The sequence below is a fragment of the Crassostrea angulata genome, chromosome 6 (assembly GCF_025612915.1).
Source record: "Crassostrea angulata isolate pt1a10 chromosome 6, ASM2561291v2, whole genome shotgun sequence".
In the NCBI taxonomy this organism is placed as follows: Eukaryota; Metazoa; Mollusca; class Bivalvia; order Ostreida; family Ostreidae; genus Magallana; species Magallana angulata.
The window spans coordinates 34,973,383-34,994,612 of NC_069116.1; the positions used below are offsets into that span (position 1 = coordinate 34,973,383).

General features: G+C 33.5%; 1 protein-coding gene across 1 annotated transcript in view; it reads right to left on the bottom strand.

Moving 5' to 3' along the window:
• LOC128188604 (eIF-2-alpha kinase activator GCN1-like) overlaps positions 1 to 21,230 on the bottom strand; it is a 143,046-nt gene that overhangs the window by 71,416 nt on the left and 50,400 nt on the right. The window contains exons 13-17 of the mRNA XM_052859768.1: positions 17,802 to 17,877; positions 17,413 to 17,568; positions 9,797 to 9,889; positions 9,605 to 9,680; positions 2,427 to 2,586 (exon numbers count right to left, since the gene is read on the bottom strand). Coding sequence (XP_052715728.1) covers positions 2,427 to 2,586; positions 9,605 to 9,680; positions 9,797 to 9,889; positions 17,413 to 17,568; positions 17,802 to 17,877 — 561 coding nt within the window. The remainder of the gene's footprint in view (positions 1 to 2,426; positions 2,587 to 9,604; positions 9,681 to 9,796; positions 9,890 to 17,412; positions 17,569 to 17,801; positions 17,878 to 21,230) is intronic.

Below are 21,230 nucleotides of genomic sequence, written 5' to 3' on the forward strand. Positions count from 1 at the left end.
CTAAAAATTTACCCTATTCTTTCAAGCCACGATTCTTGATACCATGGCAGTAGTGACTGCAGATATAGCCTGTTATGCAAGTTGTATGAGTGTATACTAAATTTACTGCATCAGAAATACCTTATTCTTAGTTTTATTTCCATGTATTGAAATATTTATCCTCTTTCAACACTATTTCTTGCATCAAGCAAGTTTAAATATCGCCAGTGTAATCGCCATTACGTAAGCAGCCACCTGTTGACTCGGCGCGTGGTCAATGTTTGTTTAACAATTTCCGGTGTCAGAAGCATGCACCTGTCTTGTGACGGTCTTCCCAGGGTGTTTTCAAGTGCATGAAAATTAGCAATTATTATGATTTTATTATACTTGATTATTTCCTGTCCAGTTAAGTAGTTAAACGTTATTGCTTTACATAGACACTGCTAAAAATACATCGATCATTTGTACGACTTGATAATGACGATATACGACATACATGCATTTCATCACAATGTTTATTTAACAACAATCAAAGAGTTTGACTATAATTAATCAATTAAATCATTTCTTTTGATGTTATTTTGGTTTATATCTGCAAACAATATTATCTTTAAGCACTAAGCTCGGTTGCCATTCTTCTCTACATATGATGATTTTCAACTTCTCCGCTGATTTTTTTTTAGAAACTCTTTACGAAGTGTCAAATGATATTTGATACCGCCCATGTAAATCATGCCGTCCTTTTTAAGTAAAATTGTAAGAACTTTGAATCTAATATCGCTTGGGCCATGTTCCGATCAGGAAGTTACAGTGATTGCGCTTGGGTTATAAAATTATCATTACCGTATATACTCGCCTATAAGTCGGATTTTTGGGAGTAGAAAATTGAGTGAAAATTGGGGGTCCGACTTATAGGTGAGACATAGTAAAAAAAAATTTCACAAGAGAGAAGTAAGTTATATTTCTTTTTAAACAAGAATAGAATTTCTGGGTCCCCCACTGGTCAAGCAGTATACTAGTATCGACCAAGGCTGATTTAGGAACTTGACCAAGGTATTAGTGGTATAAACATTTGGTATAAATTTCATGTAAATCCGTCAAAATTTGTAGGCATGAGAGCGCTTACAAGGTCAATTTTTGGATAAAACGGAGTCATTATTGTGGTAAAAGTCCCATAACTCCAACAAAAAGTATCAACCAATGCTGATTTTCGAACTTGACCAAGGTATTAGTGGTATAAACATTTGGTATAAATTTAATGAAAATCCGTCAAAATTTGTAGGCATGAGAGCGCTTACAAGGTCAATTTTTGGATAAAACGGAGTCATTATTGTGGTCAAAGTCCCATAACTCCAACAAAAAGTATCAACCAATGCTGATTTTCGAACTTGACCAAGGTAATAGTGGTATAAACATTTGGTATAAATTTAATGAAAATCCGTCAAAATTTGTAAGCATGAGAGCGCTTACAAAAAAGTGTGACGGATGGAAACATGGACACACGGATCCACGGACGGACGCCCGCGTTGCGGCGGGGGACAATAATAAACAGAAAAATGCATTGAACCTGTGTTCATAAAAAGGAAATTCAAGCAGTCAGTTTTTCACACCTAAGGTGATAATTAATATAGGGGTCATGTCACCTAAAACAACACAAGCCAACACCCCAGTTTAAAGGGCTAATTACCAACCTCATCAGTCAGTAAGGAAATAAATCACTATCATCAAATTCTTAAAAGGACTCTATTTAAATACCTTGTAGTTTTAAAGCTATTACCAACTTGTAATTAGTGTTATAAAAAATAATGGCATCTAAAATCAAAAGTTATTAACATCATAGACCCATGATAGAAATAGTCTAGAAGCAATTATGGGGTGAAAAAAGGGCAATTTTTTTTAAAACTCAGAACATGTATGATAAAATGTGGTATTATATTGAGAGTATCTGTACATTAATTGTCCTGAAAGAGTGACCCGACTTATAAGGGAGTCAACAGCAAAATCTTCAAATTATAGCTGGAAAAAGGCAACCGACTTATAGGCAAACCGTACTTATAGGCAAGTATATACGGTAAACATCAAAAGTTATTTGGAAAAATGGCAGCCATTGATTTTCATTGTCTGTGCTATGTTCCGATCACAAAATTAAAGAAATTGCGCATGGATTATAAAATTATCATGAAACATTGATAGTTTGGGAGGAAATGGCGCTGTTGATTTTGCCATTTTTTGGATGCTTATTATACATAGAACTTGTTGGGTTATTTTTCGCCATTTTTTGGTCAACTTTGGGGGGCGTATTATACATGAGTGCATATTATACACGATACTTTATGGTATGTGTTCTGATCTTGTTTATGTAAAGAAATTCTTCTTTAACTGCATTAACTTCACGAGCATTGCTGAAAATGTTGCATCAAAAGTATGGTAAGACTATTGGAACATACCCTCTGTGTTTCCAGCATTTCTTCATACTCCTTCACCAGACTGAGACAAACAGCTGTCCCGCCGAGCAGGGAAATTAACCGCTTCACCACGTCCTGAGTGGGCTTCCTCACCGCTCGAGATTTGTGTGCTACACAGTACACCAAAGCCTTGTAGTAAGGCCTGAAACAAAAAACTAACTACCTGTATTTGTAAATATAACAAGGGCACCGCAAAGCGAAGCATCCCCTCGCGAAATGAAAATTTTGTGCTGGGAAATGCATTATTCAGAAATAAACATGTAGTTGAAGAGACCAAATATTTAACTTGTTCAAAACCATTTGAATTAAAATATTTTGTTTTTTTCCTATCCCCATGCACGCTCTGTGTGTATCCATGGGGGATGGGTGCATATATGTGGTTATACAATTAATCCCATTACTAGGGAAAACACACCACAAACGTGTTAAACTTTAATGATATACTGTAAATTCCTAATTAAACGCGAGGAATTAATATCCGCGTAAAATCGCGAGAAGCCCGTCTCGCGAATTCTAAAATCTCGCTTTTAATTTTCGGACAAATGTAAACTGCATGAAACTATGATAAAATTTCGGCATTCGCGATTTTATGTTCTCGCTATTTGATGGAAAATCGTTGAATCGCGGAATTAAGTACTCGCGTAAAATAAGGAATCTACAGTAGTTTAATAAATTCTCTTTATCCAGTGACATACATTAAGCATGTAGACAATTAGTGTAGGCAAATTTAAGTTTCATATTGAAAAGGAAACGTAGTTAAGATCTGGCGATTTATAGACTGCTCTATGAGAAAATTTGAGCTAACATGTCGTAATTTTAACCCCAATATTTAAAAAGAGTAACATTTCTTCAGCGATTAACATAAAATGAATTCCCGGTTAATCATGTTGACGATATTTGTCAAAGTCTCTTGAATTATGAACCTACTTTTGCTCTGAGTGATTGATAACTCTTACTCAGAAATTTCGATTGATAACTCGTATACAAAGTTGATTATGACATTGATTTAATGAAATAATAATTTGTAATAGTATTAATGGTTTGGAAAGGCACATGCATTTTTTATTTGTTATTTTACAGAAGTGTACAATCTATGAGAAATATTCTTAGTTTTGAACGAATTCTGTCATAATGTATGCCCCCCTCCTTTACAATGGTGTAATTTTATTTAAGTTTTTGCATAAAAATTTGACAAATTAATATGACATAATGATTGCATTTAATTTAAACTTTTACAATAAGGCATATTTGTGCAAAGGTTTAAGAAATTCTATTGGAAGTTTTTTTTTTTAATTTACTAGAAAATTGAAATGGAGTGCACACACACACACACACATACACACACACATACGAACACTAGAAAATTGAAATGGAGTGCACACACACACATACAAACACGCACGTTAGCGATGCTATATCCCCTTCCCAACAAGTTGCGCGAGGGAATAATTAGTTTACAAATAAACAATGATTGCAATAAACATGCAAACTATTTTTAAGTACAATATATCTTTGACTTTACAAACAGGGGAAATGTAATAATTCATACCTGTTCATTTTTTTTTATTATCATATATTATTATACCTCTACTTATTTTTCACTGTATAACAGTATTTTGATATATTTTGATGATTCCCTGAAAATCGCCATAAACAGACTTGATTCCCTGCAAAAAGGTGTGTCAGTTCGGTGAAATGATACACACCTATTCGGAACACTTCGTAATTTCTGTTAACCAAAGAATTCTAAAATATTCTGAATAAAATCATGAATATTCATAACCATATGATTTAATTTCAGTTGCAATGTCCTTTTTCATTGCCTATACTTACAGTATTCATCTTTAGGCCAAAAAAAATTAATCATTAGTTTCTCGGGCCAAAACTTTGAAATGTTGATGGCTTCTTTTTTTCTTTTTTTAAAGACAAAATTTACAGTGACAGTACATATATTTTATGATTAATTTGTGTACTCATCAGCAGATATTCATCAAACTGATACATTGGCAAAGTTTAAATATTTGTTTTAATTTGTTCTTTTTTAGTTTAAACTGTCTCTGTTTCCTTTTCAAAGGTTGAGTTTTTGCAGATGAACAAACATGACAAATGGTTTGTGCCCCTGCTTCATTTTGCAGCCCATCTTTCCCCTCCACAGTAATAACACAAGTCTGAACTGAAAAAGGGGACTTCTTATGGCATATTTCACGAGTTGAATTTGCCATATAAAAATTATCAAATAAAGCATTCATTTGGGGGCGTTTTCTTATTAATCTCCATTGCCTTGAGAATCAAGGAAAAGTAAATTAGACATCAAAAAATTCTCTAACAATAGAATTGTCCTTTATTCCTGCTACTAGGCAATATCACAGGGGCTTCAATTTCTAAATATAACAGAGAAATTTCAGTGGTAGTGTTAACAGGGACCAACATTGGGCAAACTTAGTTTAGGGAGACCTCACTTCTGAAATTCTCCTTCACAGAAAAATAGGGAGAAGTTTGAGAAATCAGGTGGACTTCCATTCTTTGACAATGGCATAATGCTAATGATAATACATGTATACACAGATTCAACCTTAATTTAAACTGGATTAGAAGCAAGTCAATTAACCCCTAGGCTGCTACGCGCGACAATTGTCGCGCCGAAATTTCAGATCCGCCACTGCTACGCGCGACTATTGTTGTTTTTCCAAGAGCGAGTTATCTAAGGTTTCCCTAAGCCTCGCTTTGAACAAAAACACGATGGCTATTGTTAGAAATGAAATATGATTGGTCAATTGATGTTTTCGGAAGGTTTCTAGAGTTTTCCAGAGTTTAAAATAAAGGCTATAAAGCGGTAAACTTCCGAGAAATGTTTTGAATTTGTAGCCAAAATGGCCAACGTAGAATGAAGCGACGAGACGAAAGTTTTGAACTTTTTTCACGGTGATAGCTAAGACGAAAATAATTTTGATGGATTTAATCCTGCAGATCATAACTTAGGAGATTTTAATTTATTGATTTATGTGTCTTTAATGGACTTTGTGCCAAAAAATGAACGAGAATTAGATGCCGATCTCGATGTAGGCTAGTCGCATGTTGATCCACCGCCATTGAATATCCCATTCATCAGAGAGGAAAATTAAATGCTAAAATGGAGGATTAGGAACCTTTATCGTTTCTAAATTATTTTTTTAATGATATATTTATGGAAATTGTTGTTTAATTGATCAACATCTATACCGAGAGAAGTGTGCGGTCCGAGAATGTGAACCAGAACAACATTAACAAAAAAATTGATGAAGTGTTTGATGTATTTCTTTATTTTTCAGTTATTTTTACAGATTTTTTGTTTACCCAATGTTCAAAAATTATATGAATAAATATGAATCTCACAATGTATGACTTATTATTGTATTAAGGAACTTTTACAGTCATTTGGGTTCTAAAATATGACAATTGAAGAATGGATCAATAAAAGGCATTCATTTTAATTGATTTTCTCATTTGAACGTTCCTAGATTGATAAATACAAGTTAAATGAAGAAAATGAGCATTGCATTGAAATTTTCAACATTTTCTCTTGCATTTAAATATAAGTTTGGTAACTGTAGCATAAATAGTTGCTGAGATATATTATTTTAAAACTCGATGGTCAATTACCATTAATTGTGATTAATTAATTCAGCAGTGGCGGCCATCTTGGCGAAAATTAAAGCAGCAGCCTAAGGGTTAAAAATAAAACAACTCCTAAACTTATCCCATTTTTTAAATTTAATTTATTAGGTGTATTCATACATTTTGTAGATGAATGTTTGTAATTGTGTTGGCTAAATGACAAATAAAACCTGTCTATGTGTTTCAGTGTACTTTGGAGGTATTAGTCCAACCCTTTGACCCAATTACAACCTTAATATAGGCCAAGTTGGATTTGTTTAATTTTAAACATAACTGTAAACAAACGGTTTTATGATTATTTTAGCATTAACTTGGCAGAGTTTTTAACTAATTATAGGTTACCAACTAATTATGATATCAGCACCTAAAGTTGTAAACATCGGTTGGAATTTTCAGTGCACAGTATGTGGTTGCATCAACCGTATTTATAACCTCTAACGATAAGACAGTCGCTAGTTATTAATCACAATAGAGGTTAACTTAATGATAAAATAATGATAAAAAAGTTTGATGCTGCGATAATTTTACTGATGCGGTGGTGCCAGAGAAACAAATCATTAATTTTTTTTGGCCTTAGAGCATTCTATATTTAGAGGTCGCATCATTAAGCTATCACTGAGTTGATGTGAGGATCATGTGACCTGGTGTACACATTGTCTTTTTCATATAACATAACTTGGCTACGTCACAATATGACGCACGTGCAATTTAATTTTATTTATTTTGACCTTATAACTTGTAGAATACACGAAGAATTATATGAATTTAAACTTTTCCTGATTGTTTTTTTTTAAATCCGTATAATAAACAAGAGGCCCATGGGGCCACATCACCCACCTGAGCGATAATGATTTCATATGGGCGTTCAAAGGATATTGTGCCATATGGCCCCTCTGTAGAATAATGAGGCCCATGGGCCACATCGCTCACCTGAGGAACAAAAGGTATCATAAAATCAGCTTAATTGAGCCATAATACAAACTATCTTGACAATGTAGTATAATACATGTAGATCCTGTATAAATAAAAATCTGTTTTTTACCCCTGAATATTCTTATGTTTCTTATCATTCGTCCCTTTTCCAACAGGATGACTTTATAGTAATATCACATGTTGAACACTGCAGTTCTCAAAAAGATCCTAAACAATTGTTTACAGGATATTACTAGGGTATAAACCTATGTAAAACTCTGAACCCCGTGTGAGGTCCAAGAATTGTCATGAGGCCAAAGTCTTAGCAATCTGAAAGAAACACCTGGCTGATTAGTTTCTGAGAAGAAGATTTTTTATGATTTACTCTATATATTCTTACATAAAAATTCGAACCCTATTGTGGCCCCACCCTACACCCGGGGGTCATGATTTTCACAACTTTGAATCTAAACTACCTGAGGATGCATCCACACAAGTTTCAACTTTTCTGGCTGATTAGATTCTGAGAAGATTTTTAAAGATTTAATCTATATATTCCTACGTATAATTTTGACCTCTCAATTATGGCCCTATCCTACCCCGGGGGTCATCACTTTCACAACTTTGAATGTACACTACCTGAGGATGCTTCCACACAAGTTTCAGCTTTCCTAACCAAATGGTTCTTGAGAAGAAGATTTTTAAAGAGTTACTCTATATAATCCTATGTAAAATTTTGAACCCGTTATTTTTTGTGTGATAGTTGATTTTGGGCTGAAATGTTCTCTGCAGTCGGCTAGGGTGTGTGGTAATGAAAACAATGTTAACAAATCGTACGAAGAATGTGAATCTGCATAAATATTTATCTAACTTGAATGTACTATAATTTGTTTTTAATGTATCATTTTCTTACACAGAAAGAAATGTTATTATGATAGATTTACTTAAACAAGAGTTGGGTTTTTATAATTGAACCCGCTATTTTTTCATGTAATTTGATCTCGGGCTGAAATATTCGCGGCGATCGGCTAGGGTGTTCGGTATTGACAACAATGTTAACAATACAGAAAATTTATTGATTATTTATGCTCATAATTTTAGTGAAAAAAAATTAACTTGTCATTTTTATACATTCTATAAATAATTCAACAATTGTTACTAAAAAGAAATCCCGCTTAAATCTTTATTCGTACGTGTTCTTGCTCAAACTCTGCCATTATCAGTTTATTTGTGAAGATCGTTTAAAGCGATTATACGTTTATCATGAACATCGTTTATCCTTTCCTTTCGTGTATCAATCCTATCCTATCGTGCATGTATACTTTTCTATCGTGCGTTAATCCTATTCTATAGTGTGTGTATACTGTTCTATCGTGCGTTAATGCTATTCTATCATGCATGAATCCAATCCTATCGTTTATCTTGTAAAAAATAACTTTGTGGGTACTGTGTTTGTGTGTGTCTATATATATATCGTCAGCAATATTAAACTCTGTTTAAACTGAATAAACTGGAGAAAATGATGGGCATCTCAACAAAACACATTGCATTAATCAACCATTATGCAAAATGTCATACCGAATTTCCAATATATTGAATTGTATTTTTTAATTAGTATTTTGTTAATACATCAGACTTTGCTTATTTTGCACAGGTAAACAGTCAACAGTCTGATTTACCAAAGTCTATGTTTGATTTGCTACGTAAAAATTTACAAAATACATTATAGGTGATAGTTCTCCAGATTACAATGCATAAATAATAAAAATAAAACGAAAAACAAAACAGGCTAAAACCACCGTCATTTGTGAAAACTGTCAACACATTGAAATATTTAACCTCAGAACCTTTACAAAATCGGCACCAATGTATCTTACATGTTTCAAAGATCCCCTTCCCACGTGATCGCGAACTGTTGCACAATAAACAAATTCATCTTTGTCGGATCGACCCGTTCATCGTACGTCCAACATGGCTGCTTTAAACAAAGAACCTTGTTTTAGAAGTATAAAATACCAAACCCGAAGTTATAAACAGATTGAAACATGCATTTCCTATATCATTATTTTTGTAATAACTGAAATTTGAAACAGAAGTAGCCCATAATTTTTGCAATTTATATTTTCATTTCCATAAGGATTATTTATGCTAAATTACATTGAATTTGACTCAGTAGTTCTTAAGTTGAAATTGGCCACGGGGTTTTAGAGAAGAAGTTCAAAATGTAAAAAGTTTACAGATGGACGGATGACAGTCGGACGACAGACAAAATGTAATCAGAATAGCTCACTTGAGCTGAAAGCCTCCGGAAATAGACTTGCTCTCAGAGGACTGGAATCTTGCTGACTCCCTCAATGGTATACTTTAATTGTAATCTACCTCCATTCTTTAATTCGATTATGTACATGTTACTTGAAAATTACAGCTGAATAGAATGGAAATAAAATAATGTTTTATAAACTTTCAAAATACATGTATATTAAATTTTTTGGGATTACTAGGCAGGCAAGGAATAAGTCATTTAGAACAAACATTGGCCACTATACCTATGATTAAAAAATATTCTAGGACTTAAATTTCACAATAAGACTAACTTTGAAATTTTTTCAGTCATTTTCTGAGGAAATTCCAGAATCATTTTTTCAGCCAGAAACACAACACTGCCAAGAACTGGAAAGAAATAATTTATTGTTAACTTTAATTTAAACATTTAAATTTTCAAAATTCTTCAAACAAACAATCAAGAGATCTCATAAATGTAAATACACTGCACATGTACATCTAACCTTCATCGCTGACAGATGACAAAAACTTCTCCTGCAGGAAGAACTGCTTGTTGTTCTCCATAGTGAATGACCAAAACAGCCCCATCTTGGATTCTACAGTCAGGAGAAAAGTAATATTTTTTCATAGCTGGTATAAACCAAATAAGAGGATGTTGCAACGTAAAAAAAAAAAAATCATGAAAAGACACTTTTGAAAACACATTGGAGTCTGTGCTTTAATAAGTTTCTTCACAATACAAAGATAACAAATCCTAGTATACCATATTTTGCCAAATTTAATACTTTTTTCTAGAATATTTTTTTTGTGAGAAATGGCTGTGTATTACACACTACAATTGGTTTTGCCACATTTGCTTTCAGATGAAGCATGGGCTATACTGCATATTACCCAGAGACATAGCCTTTATCTAGAGAGATTGTTATTCTGTTTGTTTAATGCTAAATCTGAAGAAATTATTGTTCAAGTGTATATTTGGCAAAAAAATTGTTCATTTTATGATCATAGATAAATTACATGTATTTTTTTTTATTGTTTTGCATATGGACATCCACTTGAGGCAACGAAATTATCAAAACATCAAAATATCTTATTCTGCATACCTGTTGTCTGCTATTGAAACTGAGTAATCAAGCAATTTAAAGATTTACCGCAACACAAAGTCTAAATTTACTTTTAAAACATGCATCACTAATAGCATTATTCATTATTACTAAGGGGACAAGATTCATGGTCTAGGATGAGGCAAACCCCACACAAATATATAATGAATGATTATTTTTCTCGCATTATTTAACAAGAGGCCCAATGGGCCACATCGCTCACCTGAGCAACCTGGCTTTATATGGGCGTTCAAAGGATATTGTGCCATATGTTCCTTTGGTAGATTCACCAAAAATAAATACAGTAAAACTCGGTTATAGCGAAGTCCCGGGAACCAATGGATTTACTTAGTTACATCCGTAATTTGCTATACCCATATAACAAATTCATAATAATAACTATAGTGAATTCATTATATAGGGTGAGTTAACCATGTATCGGACACATACCTTGGATCGGACAACTTTGGTTATAAATATACAAATAATTGTGCATGCGCTCATGTATCAGCATCATTGTCATTGTAATGATTATTGCTGAACAAGTTCTTACAGCTGGTGAAGGACCCGAACAGTGGGAACAATGGATGATACTCAGTTATCACATTTGTGACATGTCGATCGTCTTGCAGTCCAGTGGCACTGAGCAATCTGGTCTTAATATGATGCATAAAATAAATAATTATTATGAATTTATTCCATAGTTGTTTGTATTTGGTTTAAAAAAAATCCAGTTCTGTATATTTTACTGAAAAGAAAACGTTGATTAAGCATGTGCGTAAGGTTAGCACTAAATAAATGTGTTAATAATAACAACCCCTAAGACTAATTTAAAAACCTGTTGGTCAACCTGGAAAACTCTGAACTCTTGAAAACTCGAACTCTTGAAACTTCGAAGTTTTTCATCGGTCCAATGGACTTCAAGCTATTGAGAGTTACCTGAATTTTACCTTTATGAAATACCATTTTTACTGAAAGTAAGATCATATGCAATATAAATAACTAAATTTTCAGTTGGTGTTCACGGTCAACTTCCAGTTCCCATTATTTTAGCCCCCCCCCCCCCCCCCCTCCTCCAATCACTTTATAAAACGATTAAAATACATGAGAGCATAAAAGTACATTTTCTCCCTCCATTACTTACTAGTTATTGTATTTGATTTTAAAAAATCCTACATGTGAAAGAAGAAAAGTGTACCTCAATGCACCAGTATGAATGCGCTTAATTCCTCAAATTAAAAACATTGAAAAATTTGATTGGCCTTCTACATTATAAACCATTGTCGTTTATCAGGCATTAATTCATTTCATATGACGTTTCATATCCTTACTCACTTGACTGATGAATAAACTTAACTGAAAAAATGTTGTCACATTTGTTAAAGAGCTATAATTCAAATCAATGTATTGGCAGGCATGTCGCTCTATTGTAACAAGCCCTACCCATTATTTTCATCTTTATTAAAAATCAACAAATGTCAACAAACAAAGATGATTTACCGTTGCAAATTTTTTTAAAGAACAATGATAATGCTTTTATCCTCATAATAAAATGTATCAGGACTATGGAAACTGTTTAAAAGGCGTCGTTTTTATTTACTTGTGTTCGAAATACTATCAAAAATAGGTGTAGATTTTATGCAATTCATCGTTTTAGAAGGGGCACCAGAAAGTAGTTACAGCATATCATCCTTTTAGCAAGACATTTCTATTGATCAACCAAAATTTCAGCGTCCATCGTAGAATTACTGTAGATTCCTTATTTTACGCGAGTACTTAATTCCGCGATTCAACGGTTTTCCATCAATCGCGAGAACATAAAATCGCGAATGCCGAAATTTTATCACAGTTTCATGTAGTTTACATATGTCTGAAAATTAAAAGCGAGATTTTAAAATTCGCGAGACGGGCTTCTCGCGATTTTATGCGGATATTAATTCCTCGCGTTTAATTAGGAATTTACAGTATAAGAAAGATACATAGCTTGGTTTGAGTCATGTTTTTGTTCACATGAGTTTATTACATTCAACTTCAGATTTTTAAACTTGGTAATTCCTATTCAGCATAGCTGCATTTAAAAAATATAAACAAACTAAAGCATGATCTCAGCTTTGTGTACAAACATAAAGTAGCATTGTGTGCAAAGCTCTGTATCTTACTTATAACTCGAAACTTGACTCTCAGGTTAGTAAATAGAAATTTGTAAACAATTAAAACAAGAGAAAAATGCACTATAACAAAGAAACAAGAGGCCCAGGGGCCACATCGCTCACCTGAGCAACAATTGCCTTAATTCTGATCAAATTAGCATTACAGTATCAAAATATCTTGACAACTGAGTACAGTAGATCTTGCTAAAAAAAATTGAAAATCTGCCAATTTTTATCAACCTCTTATTTTTTGGTAAATACCAAGCCCCTTTTGTTGTTGTACCTGTAAGAAGATTTTTCTCTATTCCTATATACCCCCCCCCCCCATTTCATGGCCCTATTTTTCTCTAAGGAATCATGGTTTCATCAGACTTAAATCTGCATAACCTTTGCTTTCACACTAAGTACATGTACTGAGTTTTGAACCGAACACTTTCCCAGAATAGTTTTAAAGATTTTCTCTTTATATTCCTATGTAAAAATTCAAACCGCCATCACGGTCCCGCCCTACCACTAGGGACTGTGATTTTGCAAACTTGAATTTACACTACCCGAGGATGCCTCTACACAAGTTTAAACCCTTTCTGGCCAAAAAAGATTTTCTCTATATATTCCTAAGTAAAAATTCATCCCCCATTGTGGCCTCACCCTACCCCTGGACTATTATTTAAACAAACTTGAATCTATATGATCTGGGGATGCTTCCACTCAAATTTGGGCTTTCCTGGCCTAATAGTTTTGAGAGGAAGACTTTTAAAGATTTTCTCTATCTATAAAAATTCATCCCCCATTGTGACCCCGCCCTACCCCCATGGACCATGATTTGAACAAACTTGAATCTACACTTCCTAAGGATGGTTACATGCCAATTTGAGATTTCTTGGTCAAATATTTTTGAGAAGACGATTTTTAAAAGATTTCCTCTATATATTCCTATGTAAAACTTGATCTCCCAATTGTGGCCCCACCCTACCCCCAGGGATCATGATTTGAACAAACTTGAATCTACATTGCCTGAGGATGCTTCCATTTCAATTTGAGCTTTTCTGGCCTAATAGTTTTTGAGAAGATTTTTAAAGATTTTCTCTATATATTCCTATGTAAAACATGATAAAACATAAAAAAATATTGTGGCCCCACCCTACCCCCGGGAACCATGATTTGAACAAACTTGAATCTACACTATCTGAGGATGCTTCCACTTAAATTTGAGCTTTTCTGGCCTAATAGTTTTTGAGAAGAAGACTTTGGCTCAGGTGAGCTAAAAAAGGTTAAGTTTACAATACAATAAGTTGTTAAAGTTGGTTTCTGGAAGAAGAGACTTTGAAAATTTTCTTAATAAATATTGACAATTTTTTTACTTTTTTAATCTTTAGTTTTTAAGATCTGTGTACAAACATAGAATTGTGAGCAAATCTCTGTATCTTGCTTATAATTCGAAGCTTAACACTCAAATATGGTTAGTAAATAGAAATTGTAAACAATTAAAACACAAGAAACATGCACTATAACAAATAAAGAACACAATCTATTTTTTCGAAATGAATCATATATACATACATGTACATGTATATACCTACATATTTCCGACAGCGATATCAAACTCTATTTAAACTGAATAAACTCGAGAAAATGCCGAGCATCTCAACAAAACCTATTGCATTAATCTACCATTACGCAAAATATAATGCCGAATTACCGATAGAATGAATTGTATTTCAGTACTTTTTTGATACATCAGATTTTGCTTAATTTGCGCAGGTAAACAGTTACCTGTTTGATTTACCGAAGTCTCTGTTTGATTTGATACGTAAAAATCACGAAATACAGACGATAGTTCCCAGGTTATAAAGCATAAATAATGAAAACGAAACGAAAATCAGAACAAGCTAACACCAACGTCATGTGTGAAAACTGTCAACGCATTGAAATATTTAGCCTCAATTTACTTCACAAAATCGGCACCAATATATTTTGCATGTTTCAAAAATTTCCCTTCATTCGCGAACTGTTGCACAACATAGTCAGATCGACCCTTTTTCGTATAATGTCATGGCTGCTTTAAACAAAGAACCTCGTTTTAGATGTATGGAATACGAGTCTTGGTAAAATGGGTACGCAAACCCGGGCCGTGGCAAAATAAAAGCCGGGGCAGATCGGCAATCGTCAATTCCAAATACGCTTTATTTTGCAGCAATATTTACAGCAAATACAAATATACTGGTCCATCAAAATATCCTGAAATTTTAATGAGATTGGCAGATTAATAACTGCCAATCTTTTGTTTTGCCCAGGCCAAGTCTTGTCTACCCATTTTACCGGATGCCGAATCCGAAGCTATTAAACTGATTGAAACACGCCTTTCCTTTATTATTATTTTCGTAATAACTCAGATTTGAAACAGAATTAGACCTTAATTTTTGCAATTTATATTTTCCTTCCCATAAGGATAATTTATGCTAAACTACGTTGAATTGGAATCAGTAGTTCTTGAGAAGAAGATTTTTTAAAATGCACCCCCCTTTTTCTACAGTTTCAAGGTTTTCTCCGCTTTGAATACAGATCGGACTTTTATTTCTGCAATTTATATTTGCCCTCCCATAAGGATGCTTTGTGCCAAATTTGGTTGAAATTGGATAAGCAGTTTTAGAGAAGAAGTTCAAAATGTAAAAAGTTTACAGACGGGCAGACAGACGGACGGACAGACAGACGACGGACAAAAAGTGATCAGAATAGCTCACTTGAGCTTTCAGCTCAGGTGAGCTAAAAACTAAATTTATTTTTCATCATATATACATACTTATATATTTCTAGCAGCGAGAATATTCTCAGTTTAGATTGAACTTGCTGAGCATCTTAATAAAACATGTTGCATTAATCAACCATTACGTAGAGATCGTACCGAATTACATATACCAACAGAATGAATAGTATTTTATAATATTTTGTTAGTGCATCAGATTTTGCGCATGGTACATGTAAACAATCAGCTGTCTGATTTACCGGTCTAACGTTACACGTAAAAATTTTAAATTCTAAAATAAAGATGATGGTTCCTCTTAAGTTAAAATAAAAAGAAACAAAAAATGTTAAACGAAAATCAAAACAAGCTAAAACCACCATCACAAATGAAAACGTCAGCGCATTGAAATATTTAACCTCAATTTACTTCACATAAATGGCACAAATATATTTTTGATAGTGCAAACATTCCCTTCGCACGTTAACAGTTGCACAACAAGCAAATCCATTCATCTCTGTTCAAGATGTCTGCTTCTTACATAGACTGGTCCTCTAAACTGGTTTTTGTTATATGAAATATCGAGCCTGAAGTTAAACTGATTGACCCCCATTCTCTGTGTCTCATTATTATTTTCGTAAATTACTTAAATTTGAAACAGAATTTGCCCTTAACTTTTGCAATTTATATTTTCCTTCCCATAAGGATTATTTATGCTAAACTACATTGAATTTGACTCAGTTGTTTTTGAGAAGAAGATTTTTTAAAATGCACCCCCCCCCCTTTTTCTACAGCTTCGAAGTTTTCTCCGCTTTGAATAAAGATCGGTCTTTCATTTCTGCAATTTATATTCACCTTCCCATAAGGATGCTTAGTGCCAAAGGACTATATATGGTTTGAGCCTAAAATGGCCCCCTTAAATGAACATTATCATTTTACTGTTATTCTTTGTTTTATTTGCACAAATATACATTTGAAGCTTTTTCATATTGATTTTTAGTGCCCACAATTTAAAAATATGACATCATAAAATTTACCTTTTCCCGCCATTTTCGCATTTTTAGCATAAAGCGACTGCTTGAATAAACAAAATATTTTCACCAAAGATGTATCTCTCGAGTACTGTCAGTAATTGACAGAAAGTTCGTTCTTGTTCAAAGAGTCGCTTTATATTTCCCATTTGAAAAAAGATAAGAAAAATGTCAATTTTTTACCAATTTTGATTGAATTATAAAAATAGCGTCACTTCTGACGTCATTTACTGCCAGTGAGTGCATATAAATGAAATAAATAGGCGGAAAACATATTTTATGTCAACTCTTTTATAAAATAACACAACAAATTAATGTACCTGAATCACTTTAAAATAAGCTAATTATGGGGACCAAATTTGACTTATATCATATATAGTTCTTTGGTTGAAATTGGCCAAGCGGTTTTAGAGAAGAAGTTCAAAATGTAAAAAGTTTACAAACAGACAGACCGACGGACAGACAACGGACAAAATGAGATCAGAAAAGCTCACTTGAGCTTTCAGCTTAGGTGAGCTTAAAATGAAAAACAATGTCTGACAACTTTCTCTCATGACGTTCAAAGTTTACTTTCAATTTTTACTTCCGCGCGCAACAAATAGTGCAAGTCAAGAAGGGGGCATTTGACAATTTGTTTTCAATTAAAATATGCAAAAATGTAACCAGCTAAGCAAAACAACTGCTTAATTGATTAGTTCATTCCATCATTTTACATTTCCTTACAGCAGACGATGCTTAATTACGTTTTACAGCGGTGTAGTAATACACAGTGTAAGACAGATAAATCTCAGACTGGACAAATCGATCTCACACCGGTCATAATGTGAGAGAAGATTATCTTGTTCAGTGTATGTAAAAGTTCTGTACATTAAAATTTCCCAAGTGTTCTCCTTTAGATAATCATGATTAAAGTCAAGATTACCACTAGGTCATAAGTTTTTCCTGCCGATAATAATACATCAAACTCCAATTTTATCCTAATTTTCAGGCCTAAAAAGGGGTGTGTATATAATACACCAGTGCATATCATATTTTGAAAAAATATAATAATCAAAATGTATCCTCTGTTTAAAATCAAACAGTTCATCACTGTACCTGACTGAATGTCATCAACCACTGAGAATTTAGCTAGCAAACAACACGCTGTAAGTGCCTCGGTGACCAGCTGTGATTGGCTGGATTGGTTGACTGCCTTGTTGATGGTCTGGATCAAAATGTCTAACAATTTGGAAGTCTGTGTCAAAGTATCACCTATGAGGCATGAAAAATTAAACCATTGCACAATACACTTCAATTTTAAACATCACTATCTGATAATTACAAGTTCATGCACATGTATGCTGAAAATTAGTAAAATTTCTGCAAAGGAGTCTTTTACACTAAATATGTGAAAAGAATGTATTTAGATTTTTGATTTTACTTTACAACACAAAACTCAGTTTAAAATGCATTGTACAATCAAACAAAAATTTCCTATCACTTACCATGAAATGAGGCATTCATACAATAAAGATAGGCATTTCTGACAGCTGAAGTAGAGGTCTTCAAAGATATTCCTTTCTGAAATTGGAAGTCAAAATTAATTTTTCCAGTTTGTTTCAATGTCTTTATAAACAGTCTAGACGGACTCCCAAAACGGAGTCAACGGAAGTGAATTTCTGCAAGTATTATGGACTCAGTTTTGGGAGTCTAGATATGCGCAGTTGTACAAAAAATGGTGACTTTTCGATAAAAACATGGGGTCCACAAGAAATCAGCTTGCAAAGTGCTGCATGTGTTGCCAGACTTCTAAATTGTTTTACTAACCCAGGATATAATTTACTATCGATCGTATTTGCACAAAATAAGGGTTTATTTGCACTTAAGAAAGTTGTTTATCTCCAAGTTGGATGTTTGGACGATGCTTAAAAAGTGATATTTTTGTGTTTTTCATAGAAATTTATCGTTACTAAATGGTAAATTGCATTAAATTGTACTTTTTTCATATTGTATTACAATTTAAAGTCACCATGCAAACACTAAAATTGTTAAGTGCATAAACAAAAAGAGACCAGATTACTAACAACAAGAGGCCCATGGGCCACATCGCTCACCTGAGAAACAATAGGTATGATAAAAATCAGCTTAATGGAGTCATAGTACAAATTATCAGGACAATGTACAATAATACATGTATATCCTGTATAAATAAAATCCATTTCCCCCCCTGGATATTCTTTTGTTTATAATCATTAGTCCCTTTTCTAACAGGATGATTTTATAGTCATATCACATGTGGAGTATTGCAGTTCTCAAAAAGATCCTTAACGATTGTTTATACATGTATATGGGATATAAAGCTACATCAAACTCTGAACCTTCTTGCGAGGCCAAAGAATTGTCCTGGGGCCAAAGTCTTAACAATTATAAAGAATCATCTGGCTAATTAGTTTCTGAGAAGAAGATTTTTAAGATTTACTCTATATATTCCTATGTAAAACTTTAACACCCCCCCCCCCCCAATGTGGCCCCACCCTACCCCCAGGGATCATGAGTTTCACAACTTTAAATCTACACCACCTGAGGATGCTACCACACAAGTTTCAGCTTTCCTGGCTGATCAGTTTTTGAGAAGAAGATTCTTAAAGATTTACTCTATATATTCCTTTGTAAAACTTTGACCCTCCATTTTGGCCCCACCCTACATCAGGGGGTCATGATTTTCACAACTTTGAATCTACACTACCTGAGGATGCTTCAACACAAGTTTCAGCTTTACAGGCTGAGTAGTTTTTGAGAAGAATATTTTAAAAGATTTACTCTATATATTCCTATGTAAAACTTTGACACCCCATTGTGGCCCCACCCTACATCCGGGGGTCATGATTTTCATAACTTTGAATCTACACTACCTGAGAATGCTTCCACACAAGTTTCAGTTTTCCTGGCTAATTAGTTTCTGAGAAGAAGATTTTTAAAAATTTACTCTACTGTACTGTACGTAATACAAGTAAACAGTTGTGAACATGTGACATAAATATGACAGATAAACGTTCAGAAATGTTTTTGAAAGTTTAAAATTAATTTTTATCGTGTTTTTGGCCAATTTTAAAGATTTATTTAGAACTAAGGGGCATAACTCGTACGTTGTTTACATTAGAAACGCCATTTTACCACAATGCATGATGGAGCCAAAGACTCCATTTTTGGAGTCCCGTCTAGACTGATAATTATATTTGTTTTCCCTTGGACTGAAACGTCACATTTTCATTGGTTTAAACATAGCACGTGATTGCCTCATATATCTCTATATTTGTTCTGTGAGAATTAATATTAGGCAATATGGCCGTCATTGGTCGACGCTTCGCTTACTCATTTCGACATTTCATAGTATTTAGAAACATAAACCGCATGCCGTAAGTTCTTAAAGTATTTGGAGTAGTTGCCCTTTGAAATTCTTTAAAATTAGAGTAGTTGCCCTTAGAATATTAACATCACATTGTTTTGTCTGGAGCAGAACAAAATGGCAGCGTCGAAATGCTCAAATCTCTGCAGAGAAAAGGGAGAAAACATTTAAAATTGAATAGCAACAAAACATTGTAAGTAAACATGGGTGAAGCAAAGATTTTTAAAAAGTATTTGAAAGGCGAGATTGAAAATTTTGAAGAGTTTAAATGAGTTAAATTGGACGAGATGTTAGGCTGTGCCACGATCATCGCTTTTTGTGAATAAATATGTCGCTTAATAGTCCTCGGGAAAACAAAACACTTATTAGGTTAGTTACTGACTCACTACGGAAATATATTGGGTTGATCAATCTCATAAACGGCTCGGCTTCGCCTCGCCATCTATGAGATTGATCAACCCAATATATTTCCGTAGTGAGTCAGTAACTAACCTAATAAGTAATAGTATTTAAAACATGGGTCCAATTTGCACATCTTGTATCAGATTTCAATGTACCGTACCAGCAATGTTATTTTTTACAATCCTATCCTATCGTGTATCAATCCTATCATATCGTGCGTGTATACTGTTCTATCATGCGTTGATCCTAACTGGTTTATCATTCAATTTATCAGGTTTTCCGTTTATCCTATCGTGTTGATTGTATCATGCTCTTTGAGAGCAAGTATTTTTACTTCAAAGTAACAAGTCCTTCTGTACATGTAAATGATAATTTATCTAATAAATAATGTACATCTATAAACAGTTTTCTATCAAACAAACAATATTAAGCTAAATGTTTTCAATTTTTTTATTCCAAAGATATTCAAAACAAAATTTAAAAAAGATATTTAATCATCTCTGTAAATAATGGAAACTAGAATTGTCCTAATGGGACTAATACCCCCGCAAGGCTAATTTCAAATGGGGACAAATAATTGAATTGAATAATAAAGGTTGGGAACACATACAAATAAAATAAATTCTAGAATTGTAAAAAAAAAAAAGTTAGCAAAGAAAAATCAAAATCAAAATTTCACTTTAAATACATATGTATAACAGTAATACATTTACAAATTTATGTATCTGATGATATTTTTTTTTATCTAATTGTTTTAATGAAAAACCAACAAAATGACAATAACCCCTCCCTTTGCAGTAAATGGAAATACCGGTAGCCAAGCAATGCTCTTCTGTTAAAACTGAATATCTTTCTAATAAAAGTCTTGACAGATGCAATTAGTTGTTTCAAATTTTCCCCACTTTCTCCTGTGGTACAATGGAACTCCATATCAGAAAATTGATCCAGTAGGACTATGTTTTCTTCGATGAGCTTGTTCAATTTAATAAACTCCAAAAACATTACCATAATTACCATACTACAGACCCTGAAACATGCTACTACACCAGTTGCACGGTTTAGGTTGTTACGCTTTGTGAACGGTACGGTTCGCTTTGTGAACGGTACGGTACGCTTTGTGAACGGT